Source organism: Haliaeetus leucocephalus, unplaced genomic scaffold, assembly GCF_000737465.1.
Source record: "Haliaeetus leucocephalus isolate CR32 unplaced genomic scaffold, Haliaeetus_leucocephalus-4.0 Scaffold13, whole genome shotgun sequence".
Classification (NCBI taxonomy): domain Eukaryota; kingdom Metazoa; phylum Chordata; class Aves; order Accipitriformes; family Accipitridae; genus Haliaeetus; species Haliaeetus leucocephalus.
Window position 1 is genome coordinate 1,116,563 of NW_010972449.1, and position 17,138 is coordinate 1,133,700.

Consider the following 17,138-nt stretch of genomic DNA (forward strand, 5'->3'; position numbering starts at 1 on the left):
AAAGTTGAAAAATCTTAATATTTTCCTGACACTGAGCTAAACAGTGGAAAACGCATAATTTTCTGACTCCTCCAGCTGAGCAGGTGACCTTCGTGCTCATATAGAGTGTATCAAAGCTGTGATTGGAAATGGTGATGCTAGACGTGAGCTAGCTGTAAGGTAGGGAATAAGGAGCCGCAGTGGCCTCCCAGAGTGTCCCCTGAGGTCAGAGGTGGGGTGTGTGCCCCTTGCTACCCCCGTGCTGGTGTGGGACTGTGGGTACAAGGTGCTGGGACACAACCGGGTTGCTGCAAAGCCCTGCTGTTGGCAATGGAAAGGCAGGTCCCCTTCGCCCTTGGCATCCCTCAGCCTGCGATCCGTCCTCAGTGCTCCTTTGCCCTGGGAGCTGAGCTTTCACCGCTCCTCTTCCCCTTCTCTGCAAAAACTAACCAAAACAAGCTGGCCCAAACGGCAACAAACCCTTTGGACAATCTCCGACTGCTGCGTGTCCCCGCACGGCAGGGCAATTCATCATTCGCCTCCACATTGTAACATGATAAGGAATCAACAGAGGTTTCCTTCCAGTTTTGGGATTCCCGCTAAGTGGTGTCTCCATGGGTGGTTTCCCTCAATCCCCCAATTATCTCACTTCCTCTTATTGTCACAAAAGAGACGACTATCTGCCCTGTAATAAGCTCCCCGGCCCCTTTTGGCCTGCGTGGCCCTTGCAAAAGTGCAGGAGACTGGCAAAGAGAGTCCTCCTCTGTACGGCTGATGGCCCCTCATTATCTCTACGATGGCTTGAGTGGCACAAGCAGTTAAGGGCCTTTTATCAAAGCCGCCAAATGCTTTAATCAAAGAGAAGCAGTGTCCTGTCCGATACCACCGGCTTCTTCCGTGAAGCTGTACGTCTCAGGAGCCTGAGCCTCTGCTTCCCTCCCTGTGCCTTTTTCCCCCTCCCCATGCATCTAGTAAATCGAAAACAGCCACCAGGGCTTAAAGAAAAGAAACACAAAGTTAATGGGAAACAGAGAGCCAACATAAGCTGCCAAGCAGCTCTTTGCAAAGTGAAATTAATTAAAAAGAAAAAAAGTCACTAGAGATGAGCAATTCTGTTCAGATAAATCAGAACGTGATCCAAGGTTTCATCTCAAACTCGGGCTGAGCGTGGCACTTTCTTCTAGCACTGAGCAAGGATCTTCACTGAATTTGGGAAAATAACCTTACCTATAATATTCCTCTTTTTCTTCCTTTTCCAGCCTCTCCTTTCCAAGTGTAATACTAGGCTTTCCCTCACAGCTCTCCTGCTTTCCTACTTTCCTGCATGACTTTTAACAAGCCTGACCATCTAAGAAAACATGAAAGGAAGAGTGTGTTCACTCCTGATGCACCTTTGTCCATTTTCTGGACTGGAAGCTTTATTGGTTTCATTGGATCATCAGCTCCCCAAACATTGACTCCTCTTCAGTCCGTTTAGGATTTATCTCAAACAGATTATTTCCTTTTCGCAAGGCTGGGGTTACAGATAAGTGCTCGTGGGGGCAGAGGGCAATTCAACTGGGTTTGAGACCAGCTGGTGTCTGTATCTTCTGTAGCAAATACCACCACTGTTTTCCGAGATAGTCTCTCAGATATGGCTCCTTCCAGCTTTGACATCTCATGATGTTTCTCTGTATCCTTTTTAATCAGGAGGTCAGGCCTTGGTTTAGGCTCAGTTAAGAACAGGTCTGTATTTGAGCAACTCAAAGGCACCCTATTCAACTTCTACTTCCTTGGTGACCTAAGACAAAGATTTAGCTCTGTGGTTGACAGTGTTGTTCTTAGCTGTCAAGTCAAGATGGATTCACTCTGGAGATCTGATATGAAGTTACATTAGGGGAGAGCAGCAGGGCTGCGAAGGGATGTTATCTCTGAAGGCTCCTCTGTTTCAGGGAGGTGATGCTCTCCTGGGTGAGGAAGGAAGGAAGGACACATCCCAGAGCCCCAAATCTGGCAATTCCTGGTGCACAGGTGGGAGCGCGGGGTTGCCCCGTTGGGAATGACCCCGGTGTGGTGCAACGGGATCGCTGCTCCAGGCACCTTCTGAACATGCTGAACGCTGGGGAACGGCAGTCTTCAAGGCGAGAATCATCCTGTGTTGTATCCCAGCTCCACACTGAGATGGCTTATGGCATTTCACAAAGGCACTGGTCTTGAGAGGGTGGATTAACTCCAATCCTGTATCCTACGAAGGAGCGGCCTCAGTTCTTGTAGTGGATTTTAAGGCTGCGACAAAGATGAGTTAGAGCTTTGCCTTTTTTTCTAGTTGTTCTCCATCTCTCCCTCTCTCATTGTTGTGCTTGGAGAAGCCCAAAAGGGCTTACCAGCAGGCAGCTTGCTTTGTCTTTCGTTTTAGCCTTACGTCCCAATTAGGGCACTGGGGCTTGTTTTCCCTTGTGTTATCCTCTCCCTCAGACTTCCTGTGAACTAAAAAGCCATCCCTCTAAACCTCTGCTCCCTCCCAGCCTTACACAATCTCAACCACTTGGCAGATTTCTGGGATGCTTGTGATGCTGAACAGGAGGCGACTGGAACAGCCTCTCCCTGGGGAGGTTATAAAAGTTGTCATGTTGGCACTCTGAGGGAGAAGAGGGACGTGGCAGAATCCACCGGCTCCAACCAGCGAGGACCGTGTCCTTCAGCCACCTAGCTTGGACATGACCCTGACCGTCGGGAAGAATATATCTTTCATCTCCTTCCTGCTCTGATGAGGCCAATGGAGATGAAGCAATGCCTTTTCCCCCTTCTCCTCAAGAACAGGCACTGTTAGGGTAGATAGACCTCTTTGTTAACTGAACTCATTTCTCCCTCATCCCACCCAGCTTTTCTTTCACTCAGAGAATCTGTAGGACAGAAGTCAGGTTTGGGATGTCTCCTTAGAGAACATGCTGCTCGTCCTGCTGATGTTAGGAGATGCAATGAGCTGGCCAAGGCTTGAGCCATGCCGCAGCCGGCAGTGTTTGCAGCTTGGGTAGATGCAGTGGAGCCCAGAGCAAGGTGACTGCTGGGGCACCAAGGCTGAAGAAGAGCCTGCCTGCATGGTGGGGAGATATTCAGGGGGCTGGTGTGCCCCCAGCTTTTGCTGTGCAGCCACGTTGCTTGTGGCACTGTAGTTCCAGCAGCTTAACGTAAGCATCCCGCTCTCCCATCAGGAGGTGTCTCCTGTGCCTCTGCAGGCAGTGCTGGCAACTCACTGCCTCGGGAAGAGGTTCCAGCTTTTGGTGTTGGATTGTCTCTGCTCCCCAATCTTTTCTGTCGTGTTCCCCTGCAATGCAACACAGCCGTAATGCAAACCTTGCAATTGCTGAAACAACTAGCGTGTCTTAGCTTTTCACGCCCTAGGATGTATGTCTTATTTGCCCTTAGAGAGGTTCATTTTGACTGAATCTGCCTTTTTCTTTTCTTCTTGGACAACCCTTGTCAGTCTTGCATAGTGGTATTGGTTATTCAGGCTCATGCTAGATTCACACTAGAAACCAGACTGGATAAAACAACAGTGTTAGTGATAATCACCCATTGTGTCTCCCTCACGAAGTCAGAGCGAACCTACTGTAATGCCCTGGAAGGGTGATTGAGCTTTGAAAACTAAAACAGTTGGGTCCCATTCTTCATTGTCTTCTGTCCTGGGGAGCTGATTGTCAAGAATTGGGAAGGACCTCTCCTGATTTACACCAGGGGAAGAGGTGGGCCCAGTGCACCCTGAAGTCCAGAGATTTTACATGTTTGCATTTCATTCTGGATGGCCCTAATCTTGGAATTGGGAAAATTCCATTTAAAAAGCCATTTGTGTGGTATTTACAACCCAGCTGGAAGTAGTAAATACCGGAAATCTTGGAACTGCTTATGCTCTCGCTCAAGCTCCTTCATTAGATAGATCATCAAATTCCTTGTGAGGGAGCCAGTTTCCACCCCATTCTGCAGGCTCCGTTTTCCTTGGATCCACTTCGGAGCAGCTTCTCCCAAGCGCTGGCAGCTTCCCCTGCTTGGCAGAACCTTTTGCTTTTTGAGGTTTGCGCAGTATCGAGGGGCTGGTCACAAGAGCTAATCGCCACCCTTGGCTTCCAAGAATAGCAACAAAAGCGGAGGAGGTCAGCATCTCCCAGGATGGTCAGTACCTCCCAGAGGTGTCTTCTAGGGCTCGGTGGTAACGGCGAAAGGACAACGAAGTGCTATCAGGCAACCAACATCAAGAATCAAACCCACAGCAGACCAGACAGTTATCTCCTATGTCCTGCTTATGCTGTTGCCGAGTTGGTGAGAGGACCTTTAGGGAGAGGATTATGGCCTTGAAATGGATTGTCCAGGCTCCAGAGCAGGTGGGGGATGAGTTTAAACTGCAGCCTTCAGCATTGCGTGGGAGCTCTGTTTGACTTCTCCTCCTTTTGCCATTCTCTTCCTTGAAGATGTCCCCTTTCCACCCCCAGATCTGTTCCACACGCCATGGGGATACACTTCACCTGCTCTGTGGTGGCTCTGGTGGTGGGACAATGCCAGATCAGACTAGAGAGCCTGGACCAGTGTAAATTCATCAGCTGGCACCAGCTGAGGATCTCTGGTGGGCATCATCCCACCTGATGATGGTGGTGGACTGTTCTCTTCCCTCTCCAGCACTTTGAGGTTACATAGATGGGAAAATAATTGGAAAAGGGGCCAGAGGGCAGGCAGAAGCTCTTAGGGTAGGCTGTAATCCTTCGTTAGTGACTATGTCCTCTTTGGAGATGGGTACGGTGTCCTTACGCATCTTAAAATCTGGAGTGATGGTGCCCTTTCCACACATGGCGCCGGTGAGCCTGGCTCTAGAGAGGCCAGTAGAGCGATGGCGCAAGCTTACAGAAGAAGAGAGGGCACCTATAGGGTTTCCACTGAAATCCTGGTTGTTTTTGTTTTTCTCTCTTCACCTGCGATGAATTCTGGAAGCGGATCCATAACGCTGCGTCTCTGCCTGGCTAGGCTGTGGCAGGCAGCGAAATGTCTGGGCTAAATGGAAAAATCAGCAACTTCAGGTTGTAAGTCAGGCACATTTTTACACAACGGAAAAACAGAGTTTGACTGGTTTGTGTTGTATATTTAAAAAAATAAAAATAAAATAAACAGTCAAACCCCAAGCCAATGATTTCTAATGCCAGCAGAGTAATGCGGTTTAATGCTGAAAACTTTATTAGCAGAACAATGCTTCATTTTACAAGACTTTTTTTTTCTGCCCTAGTGTTCTTATTACTCAGTGGTGGGTTAGGGATCCAAAACTTTTAGGCTGTCTGTAAAAGCTAGAGCTTGGGCAGTTCTTCCAGATGTACCTCCTGTGACAGACCCATGCTTAGGAGGGAGCTTAGACCTGCTTTTGTCTTTCAGGGGACTACATCCTCTCACTGCTCCTATATAAAATGAACCTGGTCAGGATTAAGGAGAGTGACGCGCTTTTGCATCTCTCTGCTTACTGTTTCAGCTGTTTTAAAGACGTGATTGCATTGCTCGCTTATCCCATCCTACTTTCTGACCCGATTTAAGAGCAGGCAGAGGAGGAAGCTAACTTGATTATCAGGGCTCTGCACTGCCGGGACTAAGGAGCCGGGTTTTGCTGTTGTCAGGAAGAAAGCATGAAATGCGACTGCGGCTTTCCAGCTGAATTTACAGGCAGCTGCTCTTACAAAGTCAAAGGACACCAAGGGGAAAGTCCCCATGGTGTGTACCTCGGTACCTGGTGTTTTCTGGGGTTTGTTGGGCCAAGAAGATTAACAGCAGCAGTTGTTCCAGCTGGATTTGGGAGACACCTGAGTGGGAGTAATGGGTTATTTTATAAGCAGAGGGGGGGCAGCTTCCAGGAGAGAGCACATGGCTGTTTATAACAATAAGGGTATGCGCATGTGCGCGTTTACAAGAAACAAAAGGTGCCTGCACTGTCCATCTGCACCTTCTGAAGTTGAGACATGGGCGCTCTTGCTGGAGCAGCCCAGCAGCAACACCTGTGTTTTTGCAAGTGCTTCTTGGGGGGCAGATGCTTTTAGCCCTCTTTTTTGTGGAACTTTTTTTTTTTTTTCCCTTTTCTAATTTGGGGGTGAAAAACTTTGCAGCTCAAAACAAGTTGGCTGAGAAAATTTGAGAAGGGCCATTTCTTGCAGTATTCTTCCAAATTTTACCCCTGTTGAAAGGGTGCAGCTAAGAGGGCTTTAAGCAAAGTGGGATGTTTTTCTGCCTGCACCAGAAATCTTGTTCTTGAAGCAGCAGCAAAGTTAATCTGGGTCAGAACAAGCTCCCCTTCCCTTGCCTCGCTGTCCTTAAAATCTCTTGGTGAAGTGCTCGTCCCTGGGAACTTTGCCATCCATTCCAGCAGAGCTGGATTTCATTTGATGACCCTGCGAATGAATAAATAAGTGCATATTCATTTATTCATTTTGCTTCTCCCTAGAGATTTCACCTAAATTGTTTATCTCCTTCTCTCTGTTGGTCCGGGATGCTGCAGAAAACAAAGGGCTTTGCAAGCTGCGCCTTGTTGTTTCTAGCTGTGAAATTTACTTTTCCTTTTTTGTTACACTTGGCTCCAGCACACAGCCCTGCGTGGATTTATGTGCCCAGCTCCCTTGGCACGGCTAAAGACCGGGGCTGTAAAACTCCAAATCTGATTGTCTCAACTGTGCCATTGCTGATGCTCTCCTGGGGGGATTTTTATTGTGATCTCCATTTCTGTCTCATTTATCGCGAAAATATATCATTGTAAAGGCTTTTAGTTAACAGCATCAGCTCTGAGCCTCTCAGCTGGGGGTGGGGACGCTGTTAGGTGCACTGTATCTGCAGGCAGATGTTACTCCTCTGGTCAAAGTGCTGGCAGCAGAAAGACGAGCATCTTCGTGGTGCGGGGATGTGCATGGGGTATTACTAAGCAAGCTAAGCTTCGGGATCCCTCCAGCATCTTATAGCCTTGATTTTCCTCCCAGAGCCCCTAGCTAATCCCTTCCCCAGTGCTGCAGACAGGGCCAGGTACAAGACTTGGTTTCAGCAAGACTGATTCCAAGGAAGGGATCTGGATTTGCCCTGACAGAACTGAGAGCAGCGTCTGGATCAGCTCTGTGCAGACAGTGTCCTTGGTAAAATGAGGATTATGGAGAGGGAGGTTCAGCTGAGGGCACAGTATTGTCGTTTGCTACCAGGAGTTTTCTCTCCCAACAGATGAGGAATGTTCCACCACCGAGCATCCCTACAAGAAGCCCTACATGGAAACTTCTCCGGCAGAAGAGGATCCTTTCTACAGGTCCAGTTACCCCCAGCAGCAGGGACTGAACACTTCATACAGGACTGAATCAGCCCAGCGCCAAGCATGTATGTATGCCAGCTCCGCTCCCCCCACGGACCCCGTGCCCAGCCTAGAAGACATCAGCTGTAACACGTGGCCGAGCGTGCCATCCTACAGCAGTTGCACAGTGTCTGCCATGCAGCCGATGGACAGGTTACCCTACCAGCATTTCTCTGCCCACTTCACCTCGGGGCCGCTGATGCCCCGGCTCAGCAGCGTGGCCAACCATACCTCCCCCCAAATAGGAGATACCCATAGCATGTTTCAGCACCAAACCTCGGTTTCTCACCAACCCATTGTCCGGCAGTGTGGACCTCAAACTGGCATCCAGTCCCCCCCCAGCAGCTTACAGCCCGCAGAGTTCCTGTATTCCCACGGCGTGCCTCGAACCCTTTCGCCCCACCAGTACCACTCGGTCCACGGCGTGGGCATGGTGCCAGAGTGGAGCGAGAACAGCTAACGAGGCGGTCAGGAAAGTGCAAGAGCATTAGCCATGGGGAAAAAAAAAAAAAAGGGAAAAGGAAAAGGAAAAAAATACCCTGTCGATAACAAAAGCGAGAGTATTTTGCAAGACTCCTTTAACTGAATGTTCACCAGTAGCACTCGAGAGGGACGGACACTGATTGAAACCACAGATGAAATAGTCATCGGCCTCGGTGTGACTTGCTCCCCGCCCCGTCCCCCCTTTTTCTTTTGTTTCAAAAGAAAAATCAACAGATCGGCACACTTCTCCCCTGCCACGGTCCCTGCCCAGTTTGTGTTGTTGCCACCGCCAGCCCTGTGCCCTCATCCCCCCCTGCCCTCCTGCTCTTTTTGTTCTCCAAGGGACACCAAACTCCTGCTGCCTTTCTCAACACAGTCAGAGTGCTTGAACGAAAACAACTAGGATGTTACCTTTTTTTTTTTTGTGGTGTTGATGTTGACGATGTTATATAATAAATAATAATATATATATATTTTCTTTCAATTTTCTCAAAAAAAGACACCGGCCCTTTTTACCAAGGGTGGATTTTGGAGTGGTGTTTCTTTTTTTTTTTTTCCCATTAGTATTATCATTGTTACTTTTCAACACAACGAGGTTTTACGAACCCACGAATAAGAAAAGCAGGTACCTACCTCACCCAGGCGTAGTAACATGAGTGAAATCATTCCCTGCAGGCTGCCGTGTTTCCTTACAAACGCCCCAAAACACGTCTCTGCAAGAACAAGCCCCGTAAACTCATCTCCTTTCCCACTTGCGTGTAATTCTCTCGCTCTTCTTTCCTTCCCATCTCCTGATCTTTCCCGGTCCATCAGCTGTCTCTGATGGAAGCGCAGGGTATCTTTCAAACTTGAAAACATCCGCAGCTTGTCTCCTGCCGAATTTTTACCGGCATGCAGAAAGCGAGGCTCTGAGCCAGCTGCAAGGGGGGGAAAAGCAGGGGGAGAGGATGCAGACAGCGAAAGGAAAAAGTTTGCTCATAAAAATGCTGATGATGATGCTTGTTTGCAATCCTGGACTTTCATTTTATCGTGCGTTCTTTTTCTTCCTCTCAAAAAAAAAAAAAAGGAAAAAGGGATACTGGTCTGGGTGCGTTGAGATACTAAGTAAATGTGTTTAAAAGGAGCAGAAAATGATCATGAGAGGCTAGGAGTGGGGGAGGCAAGAAGAGAAGAAAAAGCAAATGTGTAAGTAAAAATGTCTACTGCAGAAGTTTTCAGGTGTAAAATTTCCTGGTACTATTTATTTATACATGGGAGTTCAAATAACTCATAGGATGTCACACTAAGCCAGCAAAGCAGCTGATTCAAAGGGGTTAAAATTTTTATTGAAACGGAAGTTTGCTTTCTTTTCTTCTTTTTTTTTTTCTTTCCAAGCTGTGCACACTCTATATAATTTACATATATTTTTAATTAAAAGTAATTCTAATTAACAAAAGAGGTATACCTCCGTGTCAGCAACTGAGAATGTGGGTGTGAATGAGTGGGAATGCTGGTATGTGCGTGGGAGGGGTTACAGACAGGTATCCAAAGCCATGTAGCTAAGAAGAAAAAAATAATCCCTACCTAGCTATGCTTTCCTATTCTTGTGTGCCAATTTACGCCTAATAAATACCACATGCTCTCAATGGCAAGGGACCCCCCCCCCATTTTTATTTTTTGGTTTTTTTTTTGGTTTTGGGGTGGGGTTTTTTGGTTCTTTTTGCTTGGTGCCCATAAGTTTGATTTTTATTTATTTCTGGTGTACCACAGGTGGTACAGCAGCCCAAGGGGGAAGACTGTTAGGCAGTGATGGGCTGAGCTTGAGACTGCTGTGTGTTTGTCTGCTACAGAACTGCCTGCGTCCCCAGGTCCTTCCCACCCAACCCCTTCCCCAACCCAAGGGACATGCTCTCCTGGGGTCGCTTTCCCATCGAGGCAGATTTAGAAGCCCCCTTGGGAATCCAGGTGGGTGCTGGGGTGGCACTGGGAAACCCTCTGCCCCCTGTTCCTGTGCAGATGGGGACGGTGGGGGACGTATGGCCCAGGAGAGGTGTGGGGCCATGTCCCAGCCTCGGCGAAGGAGGGGACGATACTGGATACTTTACAGATTGGAAACAAGATGGGAAAACCAGCTCCGGAGAAATAAAGAGATTGCATCCGAGAAGCCCAGCAAAAAGGTCTCCTCCATGTAGCTGGTGAGCCCCAGCCCCCCCAGGGTGATGCTCCCCCCTAGCTGTCCCATGGCAGGTGGGACCTGGGGGATGATGGTGTCTACTGGGGCTATCCCAGCGCTGGCTATGGGGTTTCTTCCTTCGGCTGTCTCTGCTTTTACCATCTTCTGCTTGCAACAACTGGGTTTCTTAAATGTCGGGTTAGATGCAGTCAAAACGCGATGCTGTGCTACCCTGGGAGCTCGCTCCGGGTATCGGCCACTTTTGCAGGCAGAAAGGGATGTAGGCATCACGTAACCCTTCTGCGGGCATGGCTGGGACCTCAAGTTATACGCAGCTTTGTCTTCGTGGAGCCACCCCCAGGGAATCACTCAAATGTTGCATTGCTCGGTAAATCACATGCTGTTTCTCCAGAATATGCAGTTGTCCAAGATTAATGACTGAGTAAATTGCATTTTGAGTTAAGGAATAAAAAAATTACACTGTATTTAGCTGTCAATTACATTGTACTTCCCAGGCTTCGTTATCCCACTGCTAATCATGTAATCATCTTATCACTATATGGTAATTTACATGTAATTAAATGGCCAGTGGTTACTCTGTAAGTAAAGAGGTCTCACCAGAAATGTGTGCCATGCATCTCAAAGAGTATTAAGGAAACTAAACCCACATGGTAAATTATTTCTCAGGCTTTGGAAGGAAAGCCTCCAGCTTTCAACTTGACTAATTTCCCCCGAGTTCCTCACATTATTTTTTCGGGTCTTCGAGGAAATGCAGAGGCTCTTTGGAGGAGTCTGCGATGCTGCGACGGACTCTGAGCGCTGGGGTTTGGCTGCTGAAAAGCCAGGTAGCTCCCCGAGGACGCAGCCTTGCGGAGCCACGCTGGGGAGCAAGGAGGCCGTCAGTGGCAGGAGGATGGACCTGTCACACCAACAAAATCTGGGATGAAGGCAAAGGTGGGTGGGAGGATGTGATATAGCCTTCTCCTCCTCTTCCTGAAGAGTTTGTTTCTGGCTGCTGCTTCTTCAGTGTGGCATTTCTGGGCTTTAGCCTTGATGGAGCCCAGTTGTGCCACGTGAGCACAGTCTGCTCTTCCACTTGAATGAGTAGGAATGTGAGGAGTCAGATAGGACGTGAAGGAAAAAGCTGACTTGTTCAAAGGCCCGTGGTGACTCCCAGTCTGGATGTGAACATGCCTGGTCTATGTTGAGCCTTGAGAAACAGCTTGTACTTCTTCCCAGCTGTTCCAAAACAACACTGGGAGATGTCAAGGAGGAGGGTGTTCTCTCCCTTTGGTTGTGATTTCATGTTACAAAGAGCCTTCATTTCTCTTCTTACGGACTTATTCCTTAGCGGAGTATGATAGTGATGATAATAAACAAACAAAAAAAAATTAGGGAAAAAATTATATTAGAGTTACTGTCATTGAAAGAATTGGACAAAAGAGTTTGCAAAATTCACCCTATTCAGAGGTAAACTGGCAATTCATCCATAAGAGGCCTTGAAACTTGAGGAAGACCATCCCAGCGTGGTACAAGGGACCGAGCACAGCCACCACCAGCCTCTTTCCCTTCTTGCCTACAAGTCCCAGGAGCCATAAACCAATCCTCAGCATTGCCTGGTGGTTTCCCAGCACCGTAGGCACCACTGAGGGTGCTGGGGTGGGGGTGGGCTGGACCTGGGGTGCTTCTGCCATGGGCCTGGGGACAGGGATGGTGGAAGAGTCTAGGAGAGCTGGATTTGCTGTGGGGGGTGAACCGTGTCCTTGGGTGAGGAGGGAGCCCTGCAAAGCTCGTGGAGGAGGATGGCTAGCGTGGTGGGGGGAGAAGGCAATGGTGGCCCATCCTCCTCCTCCTCCTGGGCAGGGGACCTCCTTGCCTCAAACCTCTCCTTGGAGCTAGCTTGCGGCTCTGGCAGCATGGAAAGTAGCCGTGAAACATCATCAGGCAGAAGAAAAACAGGGCTTTATAGATGAACCATAATAAATAAGCACAGGCTGCGCAACTCCTTCAAGCGGAGGAGGAGAGAAAGAAACCTAACTTCTGCTAAAAACATCTTTTAAAGGGCAAACACGAATTCCCAGGCTGCGGTCACAATGCTGTTTTTTCAGCTGCCTTCCTGGGCTAAAATACTCCCTGCAGTTACCATGGCTCGTACCTGGGGAGGCTGCAGATGCCCTGAGCAGACACACAGAGAGCTCTTTGTCTGCCTCTATCAGCTCACCTCCACATTTCACTTTTCAACAGCTAGGGTGCTGGCTGGTTTTGGGAGGTGGCTTTTCCCTGCCGTGGTACCTGCTGGGATCAGCAGCTCCCCAGATTGTGTTGGTGGGGTGGGTTTTTTTTTTTCCTAGAGACAAGGATGCTTGAGAGGGGCAAAGTCACCCCTCGCCTGCTCCAGGCTGTGCTCCCAGGGCAGACCCGACCTCCCGAAAACTGCCTTTGTGCCCTGAGGCTTGAGGGAAAAAAATATCCCAAAGCCTCAGGATTCTTGCACATAAATCCAGCCCACAATATCATAGATTTTACGGTGCTGCCAACTCTGACAATTTTATGATGGGTCTCATGTGATTTGCAAAAGTGTTTTTTTTTTTTTTTTTTCCCCCCTCTTAAAGTTTCCAGTTCCTGGAGTCCTGTGATTATATGAGACTCTCAAGGGATTCCGAGTCTTTTTTTTCCCCATGTTTTTTCTTCTTTGTTGGGTTTTAGGATATATAATAAAGTTGGAAATTTTACTGGAGAGGCAAGTGAGGCAGAGAAAAGAAATGAGTTGTCTGGAGGTGGGACTAGAACTCATCACCAGACAAAAAATATAATTTTTTTTTTTGAGTTCTCTCTGGAAAAGTGAATGCCTTTGCTGCATTTTTTTTGAGTAATAAAAATTTCAAAGTTTTAAGTGAATGGAAAATGTTCAGAAAGTGGCTTGAATAAATTCCCACCCCCAAAAAGGAGAAATATTTTGTTTACATTTAGAAGATTTTACTCTTTTGAAATTTCAAAGGAAATTTTTCAACCCAAAGTCATTTCAGAGTGAAATACTGACGTGTTTCACTTGGAAACCACCACACCCGGCAGCTCCGATGTCTCCTACTTCCTTTGTTTGGTTGAAACAAATCCTACAGCCTCAGCGGCTGGTTCTTTGCTGTGGGTTTTGCAGGCTTTACCCTGCACCTGGGAGGACTCAGCTACAGTAAAGTATAGTTAAAAGTCAGCAAGTGCCTGCCACGGTTCCCCTACGCGATAAATAAAGGCATTTAGGTGCGAAATGCTCCTCCTGTCAATCAGAAGGGCTGCTGGTGGGGCAATGCTGCTTGTTGGAGCATCCTGCCCAGCTGTGCTGTTAGCATCGCCCCTCTCCTGGGAATACCTGGGCAATGCCCATTGCTGCCCATCAGCAGGAGGAGAGTCTGTGGGGTCTGCAGCTGCCCTGAGTTGGGCAGCAGCACCTGGAGACACTCCCCAAGGCTTCTCACCAGCATCATTTCCACCTGGATGAGCCCTCCCACCACAGGGATTAAAGGCAGAGACAAGAGGAGGCTTGGGTTTTGCCATGGAGGTTTTGTGTTGGCAGCTCCTAGCGATACTGTCAGCTCAGGAGCACAGCTGCTGTTGGGAGCACGTTGAAGCACAAGTAAGTAAAAAATAGAGATGGGATGAGGTGATAGAAATTGGTCCCTGTGGATGGGTTTCTATGTAACCTGTGCAGTGCTCTCACTCAGGGGTGTATAGTGTGCTACAAGTCGAGGGCAGGGTTTGGTCTCTGCTTAAGGCCTAACAAATGACTTGTAATCTGCCTCAAGGCAAAAAATGTTGCTTGAATTATGAACAGAAAGTGCAGCCCTAAATTGGAGGGGGGGAAGGGGCAGAAACCTGCTGCAGTGCATAGTGAGCTCTTTAATAGCAAGGGACCAGGGGCTCCGGTAGTACTTGTATCCATAAATGCCGGTGTTGAGATGTTTCTGTTGCATAAGGCCAAACAAGTATATTATTATTTTTATTATCACGATGATAATAATATACTGCTGCTCTTTCTCTACTTTGTGTGATCTGGCATGTGGAGAACACTGTTACTAATGCGTGCCTGTATCACTGCAGGGCTTTGTGCTGTTGTGATATCCCCATCGCTGACTCCAGGCATCCCAAAGTCATCAATATTTCACTTCAGCTTTTACTTAGACCTGGGCTGTGATGAATCAGAAACTTGTTTGTTGTCCCCAGGGTTTTCAGGGGAACATTCTCATCAAAATGTAATGAGGTGGTCACGATGGAGTACTATTTCCTCTTTTCCTGCTCTTGGTGTCTGGACTTCTAATACATCCTTTATGATCACATCCCTGGACCTGCTGGCTATGTTTCTGCTCCTACAGCTTAGGGTGCAGCTGACCTTTGCTACAAGGCTGCATGGTTGGCTCTTGCTCAACTTGTTGTTCACCAGGAGCCCCAGGTCCTTTTCTGCGAAGCTGCTTTCTAGCCCCAGCTTGTCCTGTTGCTCGGGGTTGTCCGTGCCCGAGGCAGGGCTTTGCCTTTGAACTTCATGAGGTTCCTGCCATGGCATTTCTCCAGCTTGTTGGGATCCCTCTGAGTAGCAGGTCTGTCTTCCAGTGTATTGGCTGATCCCTCGGTTTGGTATCATCTGTGAACTTGGTGAGAGTGTGCTCTGTCCCGTCATACTGGTTGTTCAGATATTAAAAAGCATTGGTGCCAACGCTGACCCTTGAGGGATGCTGCTAGTAGTTAACCACCAGTTGGACTTTTTGCTGCTAACGATCACCCTTTGCACCTGACGGTCTCGCCAATTTTCCATCCACCTTGTTGTCTGCTTATCCAGTCCATACCTTGTCAATTTGGCCTTGGAGAACACTATGGAAGACTGCCAAAGGCAGTTGCAGGTCCCGATGTTCATCAGAAACTTAGGCTGGGGCATCTCGCAACATTTTCCATCTAAAGAGCACTGTAAACCTGAGGATGTCTGCATGCACCTTCTTTGTCAGAGCTTTTAATTAGAAATGCCGTGGCCTGCTAAAACACAGGATGGTTCTTGTGGGGCAAGTATCTGGGGAAAGCAAGTCTAGCCGAAGCCTGATTGAAAAGCTAGGTTAGCATGATGTATTTGCTGCTGTTCAAGTAGTGTTGGCTACCCTGCCTGAGCTTGGCGTTTGGCGTGCCCGGGCAGGGAAGGAGAGGTAATTCCAGACTTGAAGAGCTTTTAATTTAAGGCAGAGGGTCAATGGACCACGGATGGTCCATGATGCTGTAAGCAGTCTGGAGCTGGTCAGTGAGTTATGAGAGCGTGTGCCTGTACACAGACACTTTAACAGTCTCACTGAGTGACAGGCACCAATATTACTATTGGGTCGATGCCAGTCAAGGTGGTGATGACGAACCCAGCTTGGCAGCGACTGCAGCACTTGCCTATGTGGGGAACAAATAATAAAACCCTGTTTTGGTTCATTTCCAAGTGTCCTACGCTGAGATTGTGTAGCAAGGGAAGGAGGCAGCACCACACAGCCAGGGTCACAGGCCACGGATGGGGCAACCTTGTGCTGCTGGGTGACCTTCAAAGCCTCCAAAAATGCTTTGCAAGGGAAATTAAATACCACTTTTGGGCCAATGTGGATAACTGCTTTTTTGGGGTGTATTTAACCAGCACCAAAACACTGCTTAGGCTTGCGTGACATCATCTGCTTAGCTTACAAAGAAATAATTGTACTTTTCCCTCCATTTTTAAACAAATCACCTGAAACAGTAAAGTATGTTTCTACATAAAGCATCTCCTAGAATAGGAAACATCAAAGCTGCTTAAGCTTTGACATAAAACATTGCTGCTGGGATGGCGGGTGAGGGTAGTTCTCACAGTGGCTGCTGAATCCTTTTGTAAGGGCAAATTGATCTAATCTGCTTTTTCTTGTGGGGAAAAAGACAGTTCTCACCTCATGCCACCCCACCATCCCAAAATGCTGCTCAGCTCTAACCAGTATTCAAAAGAAAAACAAAATGTGGCAAAGTCAGGACTAGGAACCAAAAGGGCCACCTCATTCCTAGCTGTGCTATAGCATTAAAAAAAACAAAAAAATCTAAAAAAGTCTTAAATATTTTCCTAATGTCTGTCTTCCAGACATTGTGGTTCAGTCTATGCCAATATTTGAAGACTCTTGCCCGTAAGGAAGTGAGCTCTTGGTCTGAGCAGGATTATCACCATCCCAGGGTATTGCTGATCCTTATATGGGATTATTTTTAATGTTGGTTTGCTTGGATTTTACTCATATTTACACAGCTGTTAATAAAGTGCAGGAAAGCTGTGTGTGATATCTTCTTTCTCATCTGATTGTGGCAGCTTTTAGGACAACTTTAACAACTTGATCAGTTATTGATGGATGGGGCAAGAACCCCCTCGGTTCATTAGCTGGGTCCAGTCTGTAGCACTGTCTCCTATTCCTGCCGGTTGGCAGACAGCTCCTGCTCTTTCCAGGAGGACCGACTTCCAAGAGCAGGAGAGGTGGCCCTATGTCTGAGAGGTGCAGCTAGCTGAGATGTAACGGTAGCTATATATAACCTAAATTAGGACTTAATGTGAAGCCAAATCTGGAGGCTTGGTGAGCCAGGAAAAGTTTAACAGGTACTATTTAAAGAGTGAATTAGCTTGAAAAGTTCTTCAAGCTCAATGTCTTCTTACTGAGGACCCTCAACAACATTCAACCTGAAATTTTTAATTCCGTCTTTTTGTTGAAGGTGGCTGTATTTTGCTCATGAAGGTGAAAAGCTCCCAAGAGACAGCTGCAGTGATTTGATGAGGCTCATTTCTTTAGGAAATTAAGCTACAACATACTATCTGGACCAACTAGCCCCTAACCAAAAGGCTTTATCCATCAGACTTGTCTGCAGTGGGGCTGCTATTGGGATTCCAGTAGGAATATTCCTGTAGACAGGTTACATATGTGCCCATGCAGGGTTAGGCTGGAAAAAAAGGTCTTGTGGTTTTTTTTGAGCTTGAGCCATCCCGATAAAGTTTAGTGTAGTGGAACTGTATTAATTGAATCCTGTTCTGTTGGGAGTCTGTCCTCCTGCAGGACAGATGAGTGGGATAACTGGGAGGATAAGTTATTTCTACATTAATGATAATAGAAAGTGCAGCCATCATCCAGACCTGGCTTGTGTAACTCATTAACTCTACTGCTTGGCTTTCAATCAAGGATGTGATACTTG

General features: G+C 47.7%; 1 protein-coding gene across 1 annotated transcript in view; it reads left to right on the forward strand.

Moving 5' to 3' along the window:
- TBX5 (T-box 5) overlaps window positions 1-8,197 on the forward strand; it is a 40,832-nt gene extending 32,635 nt beyond the window's left edge. The window contains exon 9 of the mRNA XM_010574244.1: window positions 7,180-8,197. Within this exon, the coding sequence (XP_010572546.1) occupies window positions 7,180-7,763 (584 nt within the window). The 3' untranslated portion in view covers window positions 7,764-8,197. The remainder of the gene's footprint in view (window positions 1-7,179) is intronic.
- Window positions 8,198-17,138: the final 8,941 nt, after the last annotated feature.